Consider the following 25,554-nt stretch of genomic DNA (forward strand, 5'->3'; position numbering starts at 1 on the left):
GACTCACTCACTATGTTCCCTCCATCTCCCTTTCAGGTTCCCGTTTGGGAGCTCAATCTGGTGTTAACATTTCTTATGTGTACACCATTTGAACCTCTACATTCATGTCCCTTAAGATTGCTAACTTTCAAGACCATCTTGTTGGTAGCACTAACTTCAGCATATAAAGCGAGTGAGTTGCAGGCACTATCCTCTCAACCTCCATCGACAGTGTTATTCATTTATATATGTTTATAAAGCGCTGGCAGTCCGCAGGCATCGAGGCACAACAAAAACACAAAAGGACAACAAAAGGACGGGACAATGGTCATATCTGAAGAGAGAATGAAATGTTAAGGGTGGTGTATCAATCAATGACCAGGAAATTACCTGAACAGATGAGTTTTCAAGATTTTCCTGAAAAGCATCAGGCTAGGCATGAATCTTATAGTGGGTGGCAAAGCGTTCCAGAAGGACGTCACAATGACAGGGAAAGATCTTCTAAGTCCCCTGGATCGTGTGATTTAGGTCCCTGCAACTGGGCAAGAGTGGAGGATTGTAGATTTTGTGTAGGTTGATAAGGAGGTACCAAGGATTTAAGATATTCCGGTGATTTGCCATAAAGGCAGTGGTGCACCAGGGTGGCCATTTGGAAATGGATGCGCTCCTGTACGGTGAGCCAATGACAATCCCTCCTGAATTTGGAAACATGGGATCTTCTCGGAACATTCAAGACCAGACGGACCGTGTCATTCTGAATAACTTGACAGGCCTGGATGTTGGACTTGGAAGCCCCACATAGCAGGAGGTTACAATAGTCCAATCTGGTTAAAACAGTTGCCATAGCTATTGTCACAGAATTCCTCTTTTCAAGGACTTGGTCGTCCTGAGGGTTAAGCCTTCATTTCTACCTAAAGTCAATTCAGACTTTTATTTATATTATATGATATGATATGGCATTTATAACGCACCTATACACAAGTGTTTAGGACAAAAGATTGCGTTTCCCACTTTCTATCTTCCACCTCATGCTAGCAAGGAGGAGAGATTACACAGGAAAGCTGTCCTCCATTCTATTCATGGAAACCATTGATGACAAAATTCTTACTCCATCCACCAAAACTAACACTGCTTTGGGAGTCTCAAACATTAGGAATATGTGGGAGAACACAATCCATTTGAAGAACAAGTTACTTACCCCTTGTAACGTTCTTTCGACTGAATGTTCCCCCCAAATATTCCTCATCGCCCTCCCAGCCTACCCCGCAGTAGAATTTCCCATGCTATTAGAGCTTTTGCTCCTTCAAAAGCCTAGTACGGTCAAACCCGTGTTGATGTGGGTAGTTCTACTTGAAAATGACATGAAAAAACAGAACTGAAGCCAACGGGTAATGCACGTGATATTTATGCCTTCGATGAAGACATCCTCAACATGGAAGCCCTCGAGGGATATCGAGTCGACTGCATCGACGCACAGCACCCTCTGCCGAAAAACATTTCCGAAGCAGCTGAAGCTGGATATTGAATATCAAAGATGAGGAATACGTGGGAGGAACATCCAGTCAAAAGAACGTTACCAGGGGTAAGTAACGTATTCTCCTGTCCCATACATTAGAAACTAAAGAATAAGGCAGTACTGCTCTGGTCCCAGGAGAAAGACTCCCCTCTCCTGGGTTATGGTTCCAGGGTTGCTGAAACAAATCTTAGAACAGTCTTGTGTCTCGCACGTTGTCCTTCCTTCGATGGTAAAGTTCCAAACAATACTTTCTTGGTGGGCCAGGAGAATTTCTCCAGGAGATTGTCTCCCTTCTCCTGACATCCGGTCAAGGATAACTCAGGGAATGGCTCTCTTCTCAAGGCCTTTTTGGACCTTATTGCCGGTCCAGGTTACCAGGAGAATGACTCCCTTCTCCTGGTCTTTTTGTCATTAGGCTTCACATCTAGAACACCCAATTCTAAGTGTTAGGAGAGTCCACAACCCCTATTCTCTTCTTTTAACTGGCCTACATGGTTCACTTCCCTGACGAGTACTGCCACAAGGAAGATGATTTATTTTAGTTAGGGTCCCTGGCCCTCTTTTGGCTGCCAGTGGGCTCATCTTGGCCACTGTCATGAGGGACTCTCCCTCTCAAATTCTATTTATGGTGATTGGGGTCTTCAAGCCTTCCCTGGTGGTCAATGGGCTTCGATCCACCACTGCAGTGAGGAGGAGAAGGTTTGTAGGCTTTCTGCCCCCACCATGCCACTGAAGCATTATGATTGCAAAGTGCCACCCTTTACCCTGTTGGGGTTTTCAGCATGTCGCAGGGCTTCCTGGGATGGGGGCATTCGGTTCTGCTTCTCCTGAGTCTTGCTTCCCCTGCGACTGTGCGACGGCATTCTTGGTTGCCATCTGCGTTCCTTTCTCCGATCGATACTGCTGTGCACAGGTCTGCTCCTGCGGACCTTTCGATCATCAGACACAGTGGACTGCCAGCATCCTTAGAGTGCTCTCCCTCTGGATCATGAACACGGGTTTGAATCTCCTGCGTTCGGTGCGTAGCACACCTGCAGTCTTCCGCGGCTGCCCGAGACCAAGTGCTTAGTCCATTGTCGATTTTTATACAATGTTGCCACCAGTGTCTGTGCCCATTGTATAAGTCCTTTGTCGCTTTCCCAAGTTTCATCTTCATTGCTCCGCAGGGCAAACTCATCCTAGTATTTTTGATTACCTGGGTTCCTGCTGTTGTTCTTCGTCTCAGTACTTTCAAGAACCTTGAAGCACTCTGCCTTATAACAGTACATGTGTTTATTGTCTACAAAGAGGATAGCAGACGAAGGAGAGGCTAGACTATGTGGGGATACGATGCTCTCATAAGGGCTGTACCATAGATGGTCGTCCTTATCCCCAGAGAAGGAGTCCCTCCAGATGAGATGTTCCCACATTATACCACTCGCAGGGGGACTATCATGTAGCGGCCTCAACTCCCTGGCCTCATGGGAAAGGCCTCCTCCTTAGGGCAAAATTATGACATCTAATGAATCATCACTCCATCCTCCATATCACACAAACCATCCTTCATATCGAAATGACTAAATCTCAGAGTATTCCAGGACAACAGCTTAAAGTCACAGTTAGGGACGCTTTTACAAGTTGCAATGTAAGAAGGAAGATAACCAAGACCAATCAGCAGTATTAGCTGGTGCGCCAAGAGCCGGATGATTGGTGGTCTGGATCTCCATGCTGCCATTTACATTTGCTGCAATTCTAATATTATGGTTCCTCAGCAGCCCAGTCCCTTTTTCAGTTCCCTGGCCAAGTTCCCTGTGCCCAAAGCAATTGTCCGAATTGTCCATCTCTGCCTGTGCAGCTATATTTATGGTTGAGCATTCATAGCCCAGTCTATAGAAATCAACTGCACACGCTAATAGAAATTCTGTAGCATATTTTCCTGGTAGAAGTATACAAATATGGTAAACCACACCAATATCATCTGGAATTTCAACAAGTCTGATGTCTCTAGTAGTTATAACCAGTAATTGTGAAATATAAATACAAAGATCCAGAAAACTTGAGCAGTTCAAAGATAAATGCATTAGGCCTATGGAACAAACTTCGGATTTTCACTATGTTTTTATAAAAAGGGCAATCTTGTCTCAGGCGCCTAACTGTATTAATCCTGTTACTGTTTATTAAAGGGGAATCCAAATATGTATGAGAGGTTGCCCCAGATACATTAGTAACAGTTGGATTCTCTACCATCGTTACTTGCATTGACATTTCCTGCATTTGGGCTGTGTTTGAGGAAGTCCTCCACCATCAATCACAGCTACTACACAGGGTATTTGGGCAGTAACCAGTAACTGGATCTAACTCAAACAGATATTGAACTTCTTCTATTATAAGGGAGTCATCAGTATCTTGCAGTGATAAATGACTACTTTGAGACCCTGGACCCTCGGTTATTTTTATGCGTTTTATATAATGTGACAGTGCCCCAGGTGTAGGTAGTGTTAAACAGAGTGCATTTTTGTGGCCTAGCAGTTCGGGCTGGACTGCCCCTTTTGGGGTGGGGCCAAGCCTGATTTGGATATGGTCTTTCCCCTTCTGTAATTGCTTGGCAGGCGAAGAACAGTGGTCTGGAGGGTTACCCAGAGCATTGCCAGTGGTTAAGATTAATTCTAAACCTTCCAGCCATCACCTCTTTGTTTTTGATTTGTCACCCCGAGTGGGACGGGTATGCCCAGACGTGGGTCCCATGCCTGCTGGGCCTAGAGACCCAAGCTACTCCTCACTGATGAGCCCCAACAAGGGCAAAACATGTTTGGGGATTCTTGTGGTCTTGTGCAGAAGGGATGTGGCCTAGCAGTTCGGGCTGGACTGCCCCTTTTGGGGTGGGGCCAAGCCTGATTTACATATGGTCTTTCCCCTTCTGTAATGGCTTGGCAGGCGAAGAACGGTGATCTGGAGGGTTGCCCAGAGCATTGCCAGTGGTTAAGATTCATTCTAAACCTTCCAGCCATCACTTCTTTGTTTTTGATTTGCCAAGCTGTTAACATGCAGCCACCCATGGCCCCATTTTTCCCCTTTCTTTTTCGCCTCTGCTCTTTTGGGTAACTAGTACTATTGGCTGGACGCTGAGGGGTTAGCCAAGTTCTAGTTACCTGCTGCATCGTTAGATTTCTCAATGGCTTCAATTAGACTAGTATCCTCTAAATGATTAGCGGGTTGGGTACCGGGCAGGGCTCGAGTTAGAACGCCTTTTTTTGGTGTGTTTCTTCTCAGTCTTTTTCCTTCCCTTCGCATTATTAATGAGCATAGGGCTAGAATCCGGGCCTATTAATAATAGCCTCCTTATTTATTTATTTATTTCTATAGCGCCGAAAACCCACAGGCATCAAGGCGCTAACATCAACACGATAGGACAAACATAATGACAGGACAAAGGCATCAAACCCTGATGTTCTATTTAAATGTCAGTGGAATTGTCAATAAGCAGAAAAGGAAGTCTTAAGTGTTTTTCAGAAACATTTCCAGTCAGAGATCCCTCTAATGAATTCCAAAAAACCTGGGCTCTGGCCTGAAAAGATCTTCCTAGACTAGACCTCTAGTTCTTTTAGTTCTGATTCCTTGTAACAAGTTCAGGTCTGAGGATCTTAATTCTCTAAACAGACTGTAAGGTACAATTGTGTTTTTTAGGAACTGTGGGGCTTTTCCATAGAAAAAAGTGGTGCATTAGTGATTCTATTTTGAAATTGATACAGTGCTGTACCGGTAGCCGATTAATGTCTCTCCTGGTATTGAAGACATGAGATCTCCTAGGAATGCTCATGGCGATGTGAATGCCATTGTTTTGGATTACTTGGTATTTCTGTATATTAGACTGTTATTTTGCATAGTAAGATGTTGCAATAGACTATTCTTGATAGTATCATAGCCTTTGCAATTGTTACCGCATTTTTGCTGTTAATGAAGGGACATATGGTACACAATAATCTCAGATGGTAATTACAAGTTTTGCAGAGGTTTTGAACATGTAAATCTGAATTTAAAAATGCCTCCAGAATAACCCCGAGAGTTTTCCCTTTCTCTTGCGTTTTGATCTTATTACCTTGTGCTATGAAGTGGGAATATGCTGGATCTAGTTTGGCCCTCGCCTGTGTAGAGCCAAAGATGATAATCTCAGTTTTATTGCCATTAAGGCAGAGCCAATTTGGTGACATCCAGTGTTCAATGGCCCTATAGATTTTTTCAAGAGTTTGATAGTCTTGCTGATAATAGCCACTTAGCTCGATGATCAATTGAGTATCATCAGCATAATTCATAAAAAAAGACTCCCAACCTCTCTAATAGTAAACATAAGGCATGCATGTAAAGGTTAAAGAGGAGGTGTGATATTGATGCACCCTGTGGTACTCCATATTTTATTTGGGAGGCTGGGGAAGATGCATCATCCCATTGTACCTTGGAGACTGTTAGACAAAAAAGATTTTATCCAGTTAACTGCCATTTCTGAGCAGTTCCGTTGTTGTTGCAAGTACTCTAGAAGTGTCATGATCTATGAGATCGAATGCCACCGACAGATCCAACAGCATCAGCATTCCAGCCTTAACATCATCAATAATCTCTAGCATGTGATTCTGAAGATCGAGGAGAGTGGTCTCGTGCTGTAGGGTGGATGAAAACCAGACTGTGTTATGCGGTGTATTATTGTTTTCTATGAACAACTGAAGTTGAAATGCAGAAGCCTTGTCCAGTATCTTTAGAAGAAACTATTTGTAATTGGAAGAAGGTTGGTAGCATCCGTACGGTCCATGTTCATTTTCTTAGGAATAGGCATGATTGTCACTTTCTTAATGATTGGTGGGACTTCTTGATCTCGAAAGGAGGCATTAACAAATTGTGTTAAAAATTGTTCATATATGTCTCTGTGCTGCAGAATAATTTTAGCTGGTAATATGTTTAAAGAACAGGTGGTGGGGTTCATGGATGCTAGGAGCATCTTCATTTCTGTTGATGAGATGGAAGAGAACGAGAATCCCGGGGAGTGAGAAAGGGAGGAAGAAACCTCTGTTTCTTTGGGCTTAGACATTCCATCTCTAGGATTTACTGAATTAATGGATGACTGCAAGTAATTTGCTTCAAGTATGGAGTTCAAAAGTGGTAGCATGCTACCATTTAGAATTCCAGCTGGGTTATCATTCAAAAATGAATTCAACATGTGCCGGGACCCGAGTCACTTCAGTTGTTACAGGAGTAGTAATGAGAACAGAAGAGGTGGAAGAAACAATCTCTTGTGTAAGAGGCCCAGTCCCAGCAGTTGTAGATTTCAACAAATGTCTGATCGGAGCAACCCAGGTTTTTTTCATATCTGCTGCAATAACAATTATCACAGTTTCCACCATTGTTGCCTCCAAGCAATGACGAGAGGCAGCTATGTGCAATTCCAACTGAGTAGGAGCAGTGAAGTCACAGTGCGTGAGCAGCAAACAAACTTGTAATTTTAGGGACATCCAAGCCATAATAACCTTAGCCGGACACATTCTTTTCCATCTTAGATCGTAAGTGTGAGTTGTGGCAGCACTCGCCAGTGGCGTAATCAAATTTATGGTAGAATCAGTTGATTCAGTGGAATGCAAAACTGCAAGCCGAATGGGAGACAAACAAGTTACTCTCTTACCTGGTAATGTTCTTTCGATGGGATGGTCCGACGACGTATTCCATATCTATGACAGTAATCACCACAGCTGTGCTGCTTCAGAAAATCTTTCGCCGTCTGCGTCCTGCGTCGAAGTCGATATGCTGTCCTCGAGGGCCTTCATCGAGCCAACGTCTCCGGATGTAATATGTAGGACGCACGACGCCTGTAGCCTCAGTTCTACTTTTTTCCCAGAACGTGTGGCACCAATCTTGTGCCAGCACGACCACAGAAAGCTTTGTGGAAACGTAAGCTGCAATCGCATAATAAATTCTGTAGCGGGGCAGGTAGGGAAGGAGCGATATGGAATACGTCATCGGACCATCCCATCGAAAGAACGTTACCAGGTTAAGAGAGTAACTTTTTCTTCGAGGGGATTGGGTCCTCCGACGTATTCCATATCTATAACAGACTCCCAAAGCAGTACCAACGTATGGAGGAGGGAAAAAGAATTTATAATATAGAAATTTAGAATGCCCAATCAAATTGAAGAGTAAAGGACCGCCTTGCAAAAGGCCAGATCCTGCCCATGGACAGAATCTAGGGAGTAGTGTCGTACAAAAGTATGGACCGAAGCCCAAGTGGCTGCCTCTACTGCAGGGCAGTAGAGGCAGCCACACCACTAGTAGAATGGGCCGTAAGCCTATCAGAGGGTCCTTACCCACCAAGCGGTAACATTCAGAAATTGCCAAGATAATCCATCTAGACAAAGTCTGCTTAGTAACAGCTTGTCCCAAACGCCTTCCAGTGCAACCAATAAAGAGCTGATCGTCCACCCTGACCTGGGACATGCGAGAAATTTAGAAGCTTAAAGCCCTCCTAGGATCCAACCTATGGAGCCTCTCCTCTTCCTTACCAGGATATGAAGGAGGAGGATAAAATGCCGGAAGAACAACCTTCTAGCTTAAATGAAATTCCGACACCACCTTCGGAAGAAAGGAAGGACGAACTCTAAGGACAACCCTGTCCTTATGAAAAACAGTGAAGGGTAGCTTAACTGAAAGTGCCTGCAACTCACTCAGTCTGCGAGCTGAAGTGACCGCAACTAAAAACACAGTTTCAAGCGTTAACAGCCTCAAAGGACAAGAATGTAAAGGCTCAAACGGAGCACCCATAAGGAATTTCAGAACAAGGTTCAAATCCCAACCAGGCACCTGGAAAGGTGACGGCGGAAACACATTAGTAAGTCCTTTGAGAAACAGAGAAATAAACAGAATTTTGAAATAAGAACACTCCTCAGACGTGCGCTTAAATAGACAGCGCCGCCAGGTAACCTTTAACAGTACCCACTTGCAGGCCCCTGTGGGCCAACGAAAGCAAAAAAGAGAACTACAGGAATGTCACATGAAAAAGGATACACATTCTTAACCCTGCACCAGTCGCAGAACTTTCTCCAATGGCAACGGTACAGGGACTTGGTTGCCGGCCGTCTGGCCGAAAGCAACACCTCCATCACGTCTTCAGGGAGGTCCCAATCCTTATACCTCAACCTTTCAGAAGCCAAGCGTGAAAGTTGAGGGATCTGACCTCTGGATGGAGAACCTGACCCCCCTCCCGTGAGAGCAGGTCGCCTTGGTAGGGAAGACGACATGGAGGGCAGATGGACAAGTCGAGAAGGTCCGGGTACCACGTCCTCTGAGCCCAAGCCGGAGCAATGAGGATCATCCGGGAACCGAACACTTCCGGTTGACACTGAAGGCGAAGAGATCCACCTGAGGGGTCCCCCAAAGGGCGAAGATCTCCAGGAGAATTTCCTGAGCCAGTTGCCACTCGTGAGAGACTGCGCTTTTCCTGCTCAGAGCGTCCACCATCTCGTTTTCATCTCCGGCCAGATGAACTGCCGAGATCGAAACTTCCTGCTGGATGGCCCAGAACCAGAGATGCATCACCTCCCTGCACAGAGGAAGTGACCCTGCCCCCCCCACTTTTTGTTGAGGTAGTGCATGGCCACTGTGTTGTCCGTCAGAATCAGGACATTCTTTCCTCGCACAGTCGGCAGAAAAGCCTTCAGGGCAAGCCTGACGGCCCTCAGCTCCAACAGATGGATATGGAGTCTGGACTCTGATGGAGACCAACGACCGCTGACTGTCAACTTGTTGGCATGAGCTCCCCATCCCGTGAGGGATGCGTCCGTCACGATCGTCACCTCTGGCCAGGGTAGCCAAAACGGAGCCCCCTTCATCAGATTGCCTTTGACGGCCCACCACAGAAGGTCCTGGGCGACCGAGGGCGGCACCTGAACGGGGTCCGACATCCTGCCGGAGGACTGCGACCACTGCATCTTGAGGGCCCACTGCAGAGATCTCATCCGCAACCTGGCCTCCGGCACCAGAAGAATGCAGGATGCCATGAGGCCAAGCAACCTCAAGAACTCGAATGCCGGGAGACTCTGGTTGTGTTGAAACTTGTGTACCATCTGCTGAATGTGATGAGCTCTCACCTGGGGAGGAAAACACTGCCGCAGGGATGTGTCGAGCACTGCTCTGATGTACTCGAGCAGCTGGGTTGGCGTCAAGTGGGACTTCTTTAAGTTGAGGTAGAAGCCCAGCCTGTGAAGGGAGTGGCAGGTGACGGACAGATGATGCAGGACTTGCTCGGGAGAGCGCGCCCTGATCAACCAATCATCCAGGAAGGGGTAGACGTGAATCCCCCCTTTCCTGAGATACGCTGCCACCACCACCATGAGCTTGGTGAAGACCCTCGGGGCGGAGGTGAATCCGAACAGCAGGACCCGAAACTGAAAGTGCGAGTCGCCAACAGCGAACCTCAGGTACTTCTTGTGCTTTGGATGGATCGGCACATGAAAATAAGCATCCTTGAGGTCGGGAGACACCAACCAGTCCTGAAGTTAAAGGGCCTGGAGCACTTGAGAAAGAGTAACCGTCTTGAACATGTCCTTCCTGAGGAGCTTGTTCAAACCGCACAAGTCCATGATGGGTCTCAATCCCCAGTCTTTCTTCGAAATAAAAAAATAAGGGGAATACCATCCCTTGTTCCTCTCCGCTATAGGCACCCGTTCTATGGCACCTTTCTCCAGCAGGGATTGAATTTCCTGCGCAAGGAGTGGATTCGGACTCTTCAAAGAGCCATTCCCTGGTTGATTGTCGTGAGGCCTCTGCCGGAAAGGAAGACAGTAGCTGTGGGCTATGATCTCCAGAACCCACACATCTGAAGTAATGGCACGCCACTCTACAAGATGCTGCGCCAGCCTTCCCCCAACCGGCGAACCATGGGACATGGCCTCATGACTGAGCTGAAGCAGCTGCGGCAGTGCCTGAGGGCAAAGAGGCAACTTCCCGAGCGGCCTTGGCACCTCGAGTACCCCATTTTCCACCTCTGGCACTCCTACGGTGGCCCCTTTGACTTGCAGGTCCTCTCGATTTACTAAAGGTTGAGTAATACCGAAAGGAACCTCCCCTCCATTGCTGTCCCCTTGGACGAAAAGGCGGAGGTTGGCGAACTGCAGCGCTCAATGACTTTGCTGCAGCTTTGGAGGTCTGCAACCTTTCAAGGCTCTCGTCAGCCTTGCTGCCAAAAAAATGTTCACCATCAAAGGGCATGCTGAGGAGCCAGGCCTGCACATCAGGAGCAAACCCCGACTTCTGCAACCACGCAAACCTGCGTATAACGGTGCTCGCCGCCATGGACCGGCTGACACAATCCGCCATGTCCAGACCAGACTGAACGGACTCACACATAGCATCCTTACCATCCTGTACGATAGCAAGAAAACCATCCCGTTCCTCCCCTTCGGGAATATGTTCAGCCGCCAATGAAATACAGTTCTACAGAGTGTGCGTGAAACGCGACAAGGCAGACACGGAGTTGGCTGCCTGTAAAGCCATACCCCCTGAAGAAAACACTTTCCTCGCCCAGCCATCAAAACGCTTGTCGTCTCTATCAGGAGGGATGGTAGGTTACGGCGCCTGCTTTGCTGGGGCCGTGGCCGTCTGCACCACCAAACTCTCCGGAGTGGGGTGCGTGATCAAGTAGCAGGGGTCACTACTGGCTGGACGGTATTTTCACAGCAAAGACTTACTTACTGCCGGCAGACTCTCGTGAGCAGTCCAAGCTGCAGCCACCTTTCTTTGCAAAGCCATATGGAAAGGCAGTACCGGGTCAGTTGGAGGACCTTGATCGAGGATGTCCGTCAAGTCATCCTGCAGAAAATCCACAGGTGGCGCAGACCACCCCAAGTAATATGTGACCCTTGACATAAGGCGTCGGTACGAGGACTCTGCATGGGTGCCAGGCTCAGGCCAACAGAACTCCACCTCCGGAGAGGTGTCCAGACCACTGGCGTTGTGCAGTGACTGACGCAGGTCTTCAATCTGGCTGTGACCAGACAAAATCTCGTCCGGCACCTCCTCAGGCACCAAACCTTCCTCAGAAATAAAATCCAGAGGTTGCAAAGAGGGCACAGAAAAAGGTACAAGACATCCTTAGCCTTGGCCAGAGACTTTCTGGGGGGTTGCACCATGCCACGGGGAACCTCCGACAAAGCAGCCCCGAAAGGCGTCAACGGAATCAGCGTCGACATCGAGCGAGGCGCCGACAACTTCGCCGGCGTTGACACAGGCCTCAAGGGCAGAGCCCCGAACATGTCCTTCGACAGCCTGGGCGCCGATGGCGTCGACGACTTCCTCGGAGGTGGAGCCTCGAGAGAGTCCCTCGACGACCACGGGCACCACCATGTCCACCTGTACACCCTGCCGTGTTGCAACATTGTGCAGGACACATGCTGCCACAATGATCCTGCACACTACTGGGGGTGCATATAGTAGCTGGACGCCAGAGCGGTCAAGGGAGCGGAAGCGTGACTTGAGCACTCCGAATGTGCGCTCCACGATGCCCCTGGTTGCAATATGGGCAGCGTTGTATCTTACCTGGGGTGGTGTGTTTCACGCGTTGTTCCCCATTCCGCATGTTACGCCCCGTGCCCCGCCCCCTTTTTGGTGTATGCGCCGATGTTGTACACTTTCCCTGTGAGAGTCACGCACAGCGTCCGGGATGTTGCTGTGACGTGTGTGCCCGTGCGCGCCACGCTCGGATTTGGCGCACATCCCGCAGTGAACACGCATAGGCCCTTCCATAAATCGCACGCGTGCACATGTGCTTGCTTTTTCACGCTTGCGCCGGCTTGTGCCAAGATTTTCGGTGCACATTTGTTCCATGAATCGGCCCCTGAATGTTCAGCAATGGTCTTCATAACGTTTACTCTTCATTATGAGAGACTCGCAACCACTTCTTTATAAAGTTTACAGTCTTTTAAGGGTTTGACAATGGTTTCCACAGAGTTTGCTCCTCACGCAAATAAATGGGAATTACCAGATACATGCAAGTGCTACTTTTCTATTGTTCCCTTATTAATGCTTCAACAAACAACTTCAACTCGCTTCTGACTATACATGTCATGATCTCTGCTTCCAAAAGATCAGTACTTGCCCGACTCCCTTGGACGCAGACCCATAACCCCGGTTCCGAGTGCCAGCCAGTCCCAATTGGGACCTTTTGGACCCTGTCCTGGCGCCAGTGGCACCAGGCTCATAAAGATGCCCAGTCCCAGCGCTGGAAGCGCCGGGCTCATAATGCTTGGGTGGACTTACCTGCAGCAGACCATGCTGCTTACTTACCTGCCAGTTGAACCCCTGATCCTCTTCTGTTTGAGACTACTTTTCCTGTTGGGTGGGGCAGGAGCCACTCCCTAGGTTCAGAACACTGGAACTCTTCTGGAGAGCAGGAACTCTTTTCTTACCTAGGCGTGGCTGTGGAAGGAGACACCTAAGCACTACAGGAGGCTATTTAAACCACACCCGATGGATGAATCTTGCTTTGTGTTATTCTGCATTCTCTGCAGCAGAACGCTCATCGTGTCTTCTGCTTCTGATCCTGGGCCTAAGGGAACAAAGGCTTACCATCCTGGAATCCAGTCTTCAGCAGCACCTGTAAAGACAAAGAAAGAACAGGTTAGCACTACGGTCTTCAGTGGCAGCGCATCTCTTACCTGGTCCATCGGCTGTCACCAACGCCTCGCGCTGCATTCCGGCATCTGAAAGACAAAAGAAGGTGCGTTTAAAGACATTGGGCAACTTTATTACTCACGTGCCATTACTCCTTCCCATGCCGAATCCAGTGGGTATTCCAGCACCCTTCAGCTTCTCTAAAGCTCCGAACTTGTACCTGCAAGATAAAAGGGACAGTTAGTGCGCATCGTGAAGCAGGCTACAAGCGCTTACTTACGTGCTTCCAGGCGCTTCTATTCCTCACGCGGGTTCGATCCTCAACTCTCATCAGCCCGCCATCCGCCATCGCCGGAACCCTGCAAAACAAGAGATATCATTACAAAAGACTTTTAAGACATTTGAAGTGCCCAGAACTTACCGTTCGTGCAGTTAACGACGGACAGCAGTCCTCTGAGGTCAAGAGGCCTGCACCCTTATCCAGTGAAGAAACTGGTTACGGCACCCTGCCCCGAGGCAGATGGAGAGCTCGGCGTTCACTTACCTAAGGTGAGGGCGTTAACCTTTGGGGTTCTACAGGAGAAGAGAAAGGGAAGAGGAGAGAGGCACCCAATAACCCCAGTTCATTAATCCCATATTTTCTATCTGCAGACATCTTACTCTTCGAATCAGACATACAGTGCACAGAGGTCCAGCCCAAAGAGCCAACCGTGTGTTACACATCACCTTTGAAGATACGGCATTCACCCAGTCAAGACCGGCGCCTCTGCGGGAATCAGGTGAGCGCTACAATACATGAGTGAATAGGAAACTGGATACTGTTGCCAGCAATGCTTGCGCAAGGAATCAGAACGCCAAACTTCACTCATCGGTTTTCTGTAATCCTTGTTCTGCGGGTCGCACAACTTCCATGACTCCTGCCACAACTTCTACTACTTCTGGCTTCACAGGGACCCACACCCTTCCTCACTGAAGGTGTCTCCGGTCCGGCCACTGGTTTAAGTAGCCCCTCTCGCTGCCGAGACCCACAACTTGACAACAGCTCCTCGTTGCCTCGGTCGCAGGCACATTCCCTGCACGACAACCACACCATCAGGCTCACATGGGGAAAGACAGCCTTCCGGCACGCTTTCCACTGCACAGCCACTGCACTTCAGAGTTTGGGGGAGATGAAGGAACAGGACCCTCGCAGAACAAGCAGGTGAAATCTGCTCTATCCACGTTCCGGCGTCCATCTGGTTCTCCCACTTCTGCTTGGTTTTCCAGCTCTGTACCCTTCTTCTTTCTGCTTCTAATACTACAGAATGCATTCCAGTCACAGTTCCAGCTACTTCTGATTGTCTGCAACTGAAGGGGACTTTCATGCCTCCCAGGATCTTTCAGGTGTGGGCTGTTAGGCTTAATTGCCCGACTACTGCTGCAACATACGTCTTCAGCCCTCTTAGTCGTCCCAGTGTTTAAGGGACTCGCATAACCAACAACAAATTTAATTCTTTTAAATAACTTCTGATTTTTAAGGGTAGATTTCAATCCCTTAAAGTTATTTATAGAATTTGTAGTTTCAGAGGAAGGCAGAGGAAGGCAGTCGCTTAAGGAAATCTTGCTAGATCCTTTTACCTTATACCTTTGGTAGTAAGGAAGGTTTTTATCCTGAGGCACCTTGAAAGGTTTTAAGGTTTCATGTTTTTGTGCCTAGAGCCACATATTTTATGTATGGTTCAGATACATTATAATGACAATAATCCATTACCTTTTTTGGCAATTTGGAAAGCTGTTCCCTTTCAAAGGACATATACCGTGTCTCATCACACAGGATCTCCTCATCACCCCTAGCCTTGTCTCCTCCGAGGTGATCCTCCCGCAGTACACCACTCGCAAGGTTAGGAAGTGTCTGCTTTTCCCTGGGATCGTTAGGATTCATCACGCCGTCCACCATCCAAGGGTAGACTGGCACATCCTTGTATCTGCTCCAAAGGGTCATTTAATGTAGGCCCTTGCTGCTGCTGTGTCAGTCATCAGGTGGGAATGGCCAACCTTGTTGGCATCATTTGTCCCATCCATCTTCAAGGGCTCCGCTTGCAGACCCAGAACTGGTGTAGTGTCCAAAGCTAAATCCTGATGTTGCACTCCTCTCTGCAGAACCAGCTCCTGGACTTCACTGATGCGCCCCAGCAGAATGGGTCATATCTTAGTGGTCCTGTTTTTCTTTGCCTGTGGGCTCTGCCTGCAGTCCTCCATTTTTCAGTGCATGATACTCAGTCAAGAAATTCATCTACAATACAGAACTTTAAAAAAGTTAAAGATCCTACGTTTGGAGATAATGGTTTTTAGAGGTGGGGTTGGGGGTTAATAACGGGGTATTTGCAAGGGGTACCTCTCACAATGCTCTGCATTTAAAAACTATCACAATAATAAAAAGTGTAACATTTGGGGATGGAAAATAGGGGGTAAAAACACATGGAACACTTTGGTGGGCTCCCTCCATCCTGGTCAGCCTGAAGATTGCCTTCTCATCAGCTCGGTTATCCTGGAAACCTATAACTGTTTTTCCTATAACCAGGAGCGCCCTACTCACTTTGACCCTGTAAAGACTATGGACAAACTTTCTACCAACACTAAACTTTAAAAAATAAAGTTTTACCTACCTGTAAAGCTGTGTTGAATACTGGTTTATATTGTGGACTGCAACATTTAGAGACACTACTGTTTTTAATACCTTCTTTGTAATGTTATATTACTTACCTGTTAATGTGAATAATGTGGATATTACCTCATGCGCAAATTTATATAAAGTGTGTTATCTGTTGTGTAGACCTTCCTTTCGGGTGTGAGGATATGTGTGAAAGCTTTACTTCATTATCACTGCTCTGCCCTTCCAAGAGTGCAGCTTCACTGCTCTGCCACAACTTGCACAGTCAGAGTCAGGAATAAAGAACACTTGATTTTCCCAAGCCCTCACCAAAAGACTTGTGGAATATCTCACCAACAGCAAGGCAGCAGGTGACATGTGAGCACTGATTTCTTTCAATTAGCATAAATGCTCATACTAAACTGGCACTGGTCCGGGCCCTGCTTCATCCCTGCAAGCTGGATTCGAATTCTGGTATGTCCCAATCCAATATTGCTGCTATTTTGAGTGTCTAAACAGTTTAGAACAGCAGCTAAAGCCTTATTGCTAGTTGATCCATCTAGGCCTCCCCATCCATAAGCACTCTTGCTATGGGCCTGAACACCACATGAGAGCTATTAATCCTGGCAACCAATGTAAGGCCACGAGGGACCATCATTTTGTTTGGTTGAAGAGCTTTGAAAACAAACAAAAATGTGTTTAGTAGGGTAACAATCAAGCTTGGATGCCTAAAAATGAAGGATCTAGATCGAGGGATCCCAGGATGGGAATGTGCCAAACAGGTCTTCTATTTACACTCTCATGGCATGTGTTGGGGTGGTCAGTTAATATCTCAATGGGAAAGAGCGGTTTGCATTGTGAACCGTATTGGGGACTGGGGTGACATCGATGTTGGCGCGATGTTGCAAATTAGCATGTTTCTAGTGTAGTTAAAGAGAAAGGGACAAGTGTTACTATTAGTGTTACTTTGTGTATAGTTGATACATTTTAGACTTGCACGCGCGTGTAAACAGAATGACAAGTCTGCTGATACAATATGAACACGATGTAGGTGTGTGACATACCATGTACGGCCTATAGATGGGAAGCGAGGAGCTTCATATGTTCACGCGAGAAAGGAGATTTGCAGATAGGGAAACCACTGTGAGGGGAATCAGTAGTTTGGAACATACATGCGCAGACATACATGCATGCAAGGAACTGTGTTTGGGACAGTTGGGGGAAGAAGGGGTACATGGTGAATACACAAATCTGTATAACGCAGGCACCCTTATGGCTAGGGGTTGTGTACGCTGCAGAAACCTGTTGAGGCAAAAAACTGTGTGCGACTAGAGACGCTGGTTGATCGAGGGTGTAGGCCGGGGGAAGGCAGTTAATTGCATTTGGCCAAAATCAAAATGGTCAGCTGAGGCTGTGCAAGGGTTTTACGATTTGGTACTATTTTGGAGAGGAGATCTAATCTTTTTAACTACATGGGAGTCAGGTATTCAGTGAGCAGGGAAGTCCGGCCACCTGCCAGGGTCATTTTGGAGCTGGGTAATAAATCTGATGCAAGGGGTGCATCAGGGCAGGGTTTATGGGTTTTGAGCAGGTTCTGAGGAATGACCAGAGGCCATGCGTGCTGAAATGGTAGTGGTTAAAAAGTAGCATGAAATGAGGATGCAGCAAGTCTGGGCGGATAAGATGCTGATCGGCAGCTTGAAGGAAACTTGTTTGTTTCTCTCCTTCCTCGTATTGTTTAAGTACACCTGGAAAAGCCATGTGCATCACGCTTGGGTTTAGAGGTCCCCGAGCAGTTGAAACTTGTAGTAAATTAGGATTGTTGTGCGAAGATGTAACTATGTGATGTCATGACCTACGAAAAGGGGTGTGCTGTAAATATGAGATCATGCAAATGTGTGTTGAAAGGGGGTGGTGGTTTCATCCAAAGAAAGCGTGGGAACTGAGGGGGATTCAATTTATTTGCATAGGGTTGACCAATCATTTTAGGGGGGGATGACTTTGTAACAAAATATGGTGGGGTGCGTTAACTGTTGCAAAATGTATATAAAGTGAAATCTCTGTGTGGTTCCCAGAGACTCGGGTTGGTTTGACTCTTCTGCATCATCTAGCCCCTCCTGACTGTTTGTACAATAAACTTGCTTTACGGACAAACGTGCAATTACTTCTTAAGAGGTGGGCCTATTTTGGGTTTAGGAAATCTGAGGTCCACCCACACACATGTCCATCCAAATTAGCATTTTCCTTTAAAAAAAACAGAACTGCACAACAATATTTACAGACATGGAACCAAACCATCTGTTTGATAAATGAAACAAGTGGAAAAACAATTCTAAAATACTCTGCACCTTTGGATTTACAACATACAATTTAATAATTCATATCTTTACACCAAATAAAGGACAGATCATTAGATAACAGATGTGAAAGTACTTGCCCGTTACACAGTTTCTTGGGAAGGTTTACGTCAAGTATATGAGATAATATGTTAACAAGTTGGGTTGCAAAGCATAATGCAGCACTGATGGTGTAGGCAGGATTATTGTGCTCCATTTCTAAAAGAAATAATACATGTCAGCAAACATCACACTAGATTTTATCACATTATGTTGACCCCATTGATCAACTATGCCTCCAAAAATAAAAAATAAATCAACTTTATTATAACTGGACTACAGTTCAAAGTTTGTCTGTTATTTTGAACATTATGCAAATTCATACACTCTTTGAAGCTAATAGGTATATATCTACATCAAACAGAGGAAAAGACACTTTATTCATCAATACACAATATTGTTGCATAGAGCACACGGTGGTGTGGTTTGGGAAGCCCCTAGAAGCCAAAAAAGAAACATACATCCATGATCAGCTACTCATACATACCCCACCTACTAGGCCATGATAGCCAACATACCTAAAATGTGGCGGGTGTTCAAGTTCAACCCTATTTTGAGAAGTGTCGGTCAATTGAGAACATTATCCCCAGAAGAATCAAATTAAACCTCTCAATTTACTGACTCATGAGCCCATTTGCACATCCTGCACATACTTTAATGCGGACTTGATAACATAGACCCATGCTGTACAAACTGCAAAGTAACTTGCAAGTAGGTCAAATATTGTGAACTGCACAAGGATCGGGTTGAGTGTTGCCACAAACAAATCACTGCTCTTAGACAAGGATATGCAAATTGAGCATCTTTGTAATCTTAGCACTCAATGTAAATGGTATGTAAGTTGTTTGTTGCAGTTATTAGAAACATCCACTTTAAGAACTAGGCTTGAACACTGGTCTATTTCTAACTAACAAAGTCCAAGTCCTAATGTCACGCACTTATGGATCCTGACTCCAGGTACCATCATGCAGCAGGAAGACTTCCTCTTCGCTTCCTCCTTCTCTCTTCCTCTCCTGCCTCACTCCTCCTTCTCTTCCTAACTCTCTTCAGTTTTTACTAACTGGATGCCTGGTTCACCTTCAGAGCCTCACAGGTCCCAAGTTACCCCACCAGTCTTTGCACTTGCGTTTGGGCCTCTGCACTATGTTCAGAATACTGCACATGTAGCATTCGCTCCATGAGAGGTGTAACCTCTCTGCACTTAAACCAGGGCCCTCCTGGACTGGGAGCTCTTACCCCCTCCACCCCTTCCTCGCAGGTCTGTCTGTACACTTGCATAACCCGAATTTACTAGGATAGTAAGTTCTGCCTTGTCCCCCCTTTTGTCTTCCCTCCTTAGATTGGTTGCGCCTGAAACACTTCATGCACTTGCAATAGGTGAAATGCCGTCAGGCCTAGTCCGCTAGTTACTTTTTGTTAGATCATTCGGAAACTTCAAGGCCTAAGAATGACTACTGTATTCCCTTGCTCCCTTCCCGCCTTGAAGCGTTTTGAAGCACTTCACTTGTGTATAAGCGCTGTACAAAAAACAACAAATAAATAAAAGTAAAGTTGAACTGCTGAGGAGGGATTGAACTTTAAAGCAAGCCTATGACAGAGTGGTCCGGCAGCGCGAGGATGCTCAATCGAAGGTCTCTGTGAGGTATCCAGCTGAGAAGTGACAAAAGTAGATTTGTTTGGTCCGAGTGCGGCAAAGGGAGACCAATTGAAAGAGAATTAACAAATATGAATCGAAGTGGTCCTGCAAAGGGTCAAGCAAAATCCTGCGCACAATCCTAAGTCTTCGATTTTGATGAAGTAGAGAATGTTTGGAAAAGTACATGAATTTGGTCCGAGCACAGCAGAGGGAGACCAATTGAAGGTTTTGTGCTAAAGTTGGTCTGGGCCCTGCGGAGTGGGACCCGGGGTGAAAAGTAAATCACCTGAGAAGTTGTATAAGTGAAAATCTTGAGAGGAAAGAAACTTGAATGTTTTGTCCTGTTGCATCAGGCCCTCTGAAATGAGAGACTTTGAATGTCAGAGACTATGGCCCAGAAAGCCCTAATATTGAAGTCTTGAACTGCATGTTGGTGCTAGAGAAGCCAGAGAATGTGCTAAGCTCGAGTGTGCTGCCTTGTCTCGTGCTGAAAACGTGGGCAAGGGAAGCCAACGACTCGAATATACTGACATATCATTTTGTAAACATCTTCCTTTTGCACAACATTGTTTCCACAATATTTGCATTTAGAAGTAAGGATTGGCAATAGGTTTATATGGTATATGCCCTTTTATTTTGACAGACTCGACTAGGACAGCGTTATTCAATGGTCATAGCTTGCTCCCATCTTTTTATTTTTATATTTTTATTTTATTTGTTTGGGTCAACTCTGACCTTTACAAAAAACAATCATTCAACATTTCAAAACTTATTATCAAATAAAATAATATTAACATTTCATTTCATAAAAATAAAAGGCTAAATTGGTTAAAAGTACATACAAGAATAACATTTAACCAGACAATTACTGCACAGAGAAAAAGAGTACAGGGTATAGATTACGAAAGAAAATAAGGAAGAAGAAAAATAAGAAAAGAAAAAAAGAAGGAAAAAAATGTAAAAAAATAATTAAAAAAAACAACACGAAAAAAGAGTAACCGGCAAATCGCGCCTTGATGACTACAGTCGCCGCCTCTTGGCTATTACCGTTCTGTTCATTAAATCCTATCGAATAAATGAAGACATAGATAATTACCAGACCTCAAAACCCCCGTAACTCTTTTACTTCCACCTCGGTTTATGTCTGCATTGTGTCAGTCTCCTGTTAGAACAGTCCAATTTTTGCTAGGGCCTAACCGACTGCTATAGTTATAGCAGTACTATGTCCCGAAATCAGCAAGTTCCAAAACTTTTCTGAAGTCAGCCATTCTACGTTGTCCACAAATTTAGAGAAATGGCTTACTCTTACATCCCAGGTCCCTTCGCATTCTCGAACCAAGCGACTTAGGCTTTGTTTGGATGGTTCTGCACAAGTCTCACACAAGGTAACGGCTTTATGTTGTAGTCCCCGGAGGATGCTTAAAACTTCTCCTGTATGGATTAGATTTAGATGTCCCCTGAGAAATCTATTTTGTGACTCCCCATTTGGGTGTTTTTGTAAGCATTTTGACAATTATCCCAACTTTTTCTCCACTGTGAGAAAGCTGTTTGTAGGCCTTACGCGTCTCGTTTTTGTCCCTGTTCTAATCCAATCCAGTGTTCCTGTTTCTTTTTTTGCTTTCAGAGGATTAGCCATCAAGACTTCTATTGATATGTCCTCTGCCAACAAAATTCTAAGGATTTTTGTTTCTAGATGTTTAAGTATCTTTGACTTCTTCATTTACATCTGGAGTTTTATATCCTCATATAGCGAGTTTTCTTGTGGTTCTTTTATCAGCCTATAAAGTAAAAGCAATTTCCAATCTACTTGTTGCTCCAGGGATTTCAACCCGAGTTCGAACCTTAGGGCCGACATGGGCAGACAGTTTGGCTGGCCTAATGATCTTTTCCATATCTGACCTTCTGCTTTTTTGCCAATCTATCTCCCAGAACATTGGATTGGCCTCTAGGCCATATAGTATCACAGGGGTTATTTTTGCGATGTAGAACTTTACCAACTGTATAATCGAAAATTTACAAAGTTCCCGTAGAATTTTTTTAATCTGTGGTACTGCTTTTTCCACTTTTATCCTTATTTCTTCTTCAATTTTATTAATTGATGGAGAAGCGTGTATCACATACCCCAAGTACACTAGCTCTTCTATTCTCGGGAACACTTTGCCTTCAAAAAAACCAGCTTGTATAATTTACACGCTTTTTTGGGTGCTTCTTTGGGTTTACTAGAAGACCATTTGCTTTGGTATACTTGCTTAGGCCATTCAATAAATGTTGCCGCCCTATCGCTGTTCTGGCTATCAGGACTCTATCGTCCGCGTAGGCGAGCCAGAAAACCTTGGTTGTATGTAGTTTAGGGCTCGCCATTGCCCATGATTGCAAAAAAGGCCCTAGATCCGACAGATACTGGTTGAAAAAGAATCGTGCTCCCAAGTAGTCTTGTCTCACTCCTTGTTCAACATTAATGGTGTTACTTAGATGTCCGGCCTCATCTAATCGTACCATCAAAAAGGTGTCTTTATGTAATTCGATTAGTATTGACAGTAAACCCTTCGGTGCTCCCCAATTTCTCATCTTCTCCCAAAAGCGTTCTGTATTGACTAAGTCAAACGCCCTGGATAAATCTATCCACGCTCCATATATAGGGCCTTTCCCAAACTCTTTTGAGTGTTCTACCAGCAGGGACAGTGTTAGCCCATTTAGTGTAGTGGCCATACCCTTTCTGAACCCAGTTTGAAATTTAGAGACCATCTTTAAATCTTTTGCCCAGTCCTCTAGCTCCATCATGATCATTCTCATGAATATTTTGCTTTCAATATCGAGGAGGGCGATTGGCCTGTAGTTCTCTGGTAGAGACCGGTCTCGCCCCTTATAGAATGGTATAATTACAGCTTGTTTCCAGGAAGAGGGGAACATTCAGTTCTCTAATATTTCATTATATAGATTGAATAAGAGGTTCGCCCAGGTTTTAACGTTGTTTTTTAGAACCTGGTAGGTTAGTCCGTTCGGGCCTGCTGCTTTTGAGGATGAAGCATTTTGGATTAGATCTTCTATTAGCTTAATATCAAATTTAAGGTCCCATTGTGTTTCTTCCTTCTTCCCTCCTGGGATCTCTGATGTGTTTTTAAAATTGTTTGTAAGATAGTCCACCCAGTTCTTTTCTGAGACTAAATTGCATGGATTGCTGTTACTGTTTGGTTTCTTGCCCAAGTTATTTATGATGGACCAAAAATTGTGTGCATTTTCTTCACAAAGAACTTTGAGCATCTGTTCATTATCTTGTTGATGCAGCAGGAAATGTCTTGCTCGTGACCACTGATTATAGGCTCTTGCAAGTTTCTGTAACCCTCTGTGCAATGTTGTTCGGTTTTTTATAAACTTTCTCAGTCGTCTACTTTCTCTTCTTAGACCTTTTTTGTGCTCCCAGGTTTCTTCATCAAATGTATGCTGATGATGGGTTATTTTCCGAGGTCCACTTGTACTTGGTGGATGTACAGCCGAGATAAATTTCTTAAAACATTCAGGTTTGCAGTTTTCCTTTAATTCAGTGGCGGGGAAGCATGAAAGTTTATCATTTAACCTCTTCCCCTCTCTCTTATACTTTACCATCATTGCTTTCCCTTTTCCCAGAGTCCGATTATGGGCATATGTGACAGGTCGAATTTTAATAATGTCCGATATGTAAATTTTGATACGAGCGTGATCGCTCCCTTCCCACCATATAATTTCCATGGAAATGTCCTTCGCTTGAATAACTTCAGAGGCAAAGAAATAATCCAATGTAGAGAAGGAGTTACCATGTGACCAGGTTGGTTTTGCTGGCCTGTCACCTAAAACCGAACCATTTAACATGCAGAGTTCCCATGAGTTAAGATAATCTACCCATTGGGATCCTACCTTTGTTTTTTTAGCCCATTTTAAGTTCTATTCATTACTCTGTGTTAATGTATATTGGGCATTTAAATCGCCTCCTAGGATCACATTTGCAACACTGTGGAATAATATTATCTTTTTCATTGCTGCAGACAACAAGAGCTGGAAGCTTTGGAGATTCAGTCGTGCCGCGTTCCAATATACATTCACTATTATGAGTTGTACCTGACTCCCTGTTGTATGTATCCCAACTTTTCATGCAAGGATACCGTCTTTTTCACTATGTAGTAGTGTAACGTCTCTACTTAATGAGTTGTTGACCCCAATCAACAGCCCACCTCATGGCCGACACAATGTTTTCTGTATTGTTCCCATCTTTAGATTTACGATTAGATAGGAGTTTTTCAAACCCAATTGAAGTTCAAAAAACACCCTTGAACTGTGTTCACTTGTGTCCGTTTTACTGTTTTATACCATGCCTTGCTTACAAGATAGAATGGCTGACTTTCCCTTTGAAAAATACATTTTGCATAAAGAAATCAAAAATGCCCGAGATCTGTGATCCTGACCTTAGAAAGTTGGTTAGTGATCATAGGAAACTTGTCATTATTAATGTGGATAGCCCAGAGAGATATGAAACCAGAGAAGCCCTGAGAAACAAGGTCTTGTTCTGTTTGCAGAGTAGAGCAGGTCCTACTTGTGTCCGAGCTCAAGATTTGAGGCTTTTGTGTAGGGTGCAGTTAAGGACTGAGGTCTGAGGGCTAACAAAGATTGAATTATTATTTGTTTTGGGCAGAAAAATGTTCCTTGTTTTTTGAGACACTGTAGAAAGAAAAAAAGGGGGGGTGGAATTTTACATCCATGAAAAATGTAAAGATTGTACTGGACTAAGCATGATTTTATATCATGTCCACACCATAGAATGTTATTTATTTGGTTATTTCTGGTCATTTTTCACTATTCTCTCCTGATGTTCTAAGATGAAGATCAATGCTTGATGATTTTCCTTTTGTGTTGCTTGTTGGCTGCCCTGTCTACGCTCTCATGCCCCAGGGTCTTTGTCCCAGTGCATTACAAATACACTAAAATAAAATGGTGTTCTTTTGCCAGTGTGATAAACCTGTAAACCTTCCCCCGTGGTTCCAAGATGCTAATGTGAACCTCACTCTTGGTTTCAGAGTGTACAGTGTCTCTCTATCTCTCTCTCCATCTGTCTCTCCATCTGTCTCTCCATCTGTCTCTCCCATCCATCTCTCGCTGGCTCTGTGTGGGTATGCCTCCCTCTGTCCCAGTGTCTGTGTCCCAGTGTCTGTGTCTCAGTAGGCCTCATCGCGTCCTTGGTGGTAAATGGGCTGGGATACCGTCAACGCAAATAGCGTTACCACAACTGGGTACATCGCTATTAGCGCCGGATCCCGAACTTTGTACTCGCCATTTTTTTTGTAGAATCCATAGGACTCTATGGGGCAGTAACAGCGCTATTACCGCCGGTGGAATTAGTGCTGCGGTAATAGCGCCAAATGGGAAGAAAGGGGAGAATTTTACCTCCAACTTTCCGACCAAACTCACGATTGGGCGGGGCGGTAATAACATTACTGCCGCATTCCTGTGCTCCGCCCAACTCCTGATGAGGCACAGTGTCTCTACATGTCCCTCCCTCTGTCCGTGTCTCTCCCCTTCCCAGTCCCCCTCCCCCTCTCTCCCAGTCCCCCTCTCCCTGTCCCAGTCCCCTCTCCCAGTCTCCCTCTCCCAGTCTCCCTTTCTCCCTCCCCCAGTTTCCCTCTCTCCCTCCCCCAGTATCCCTCTCTCCCTCCCCCCCAGTCTCCCGCTCTCCCTCCCCCAGTCTCCCGCTCTCCCTCCCCCAGTCTCCCGCTCTCCCTCCCCCAGTCTCCCGCTCTCCCTCCCCGTC

The 25,554-nt window shown here is 45.6% G+C and overlaps 1 protein-coding gene across 1 annotated transcript in view; it reads right to left on the reverse strand.

Annotated features, from left to right (window-relative positions):
* The window catches only part of ATG14 (autophagy related 14), a 1,873,818-nt gene that overhangs the window by 566,520 nt on the left and 1,281,744 nt on the right, over window positions 1–25,554 (reverse strand). Inside the window, exon 7 of the mRNA XM_069637604.1 lies at window positions 18,184–18,301. Within this exon, the coding sequence (XP_069493705.1) occupies window positions 18,184–18,301 (118 nt within the window). The remainder of the gene's footprint in view (window positions 1–18,183; window positions 18,302–25,554) is intronic.

The sequence above is a fragment of the Ambystoma mexicanum genome, chromosome 14 (assembly GCF_040938575.1).
Source record: "Ambystoma mexicanum isolate Mex_15411 chromosome 14, UKY_AmexF1_1, whole genome shotgun sequence".
Lineage (NCBI taxonomy): Eukaryota > Metazoa > Chordata > Amphibia > Caudata > Ambystomatidae > Ambystoma > Ambystoma mexicanum.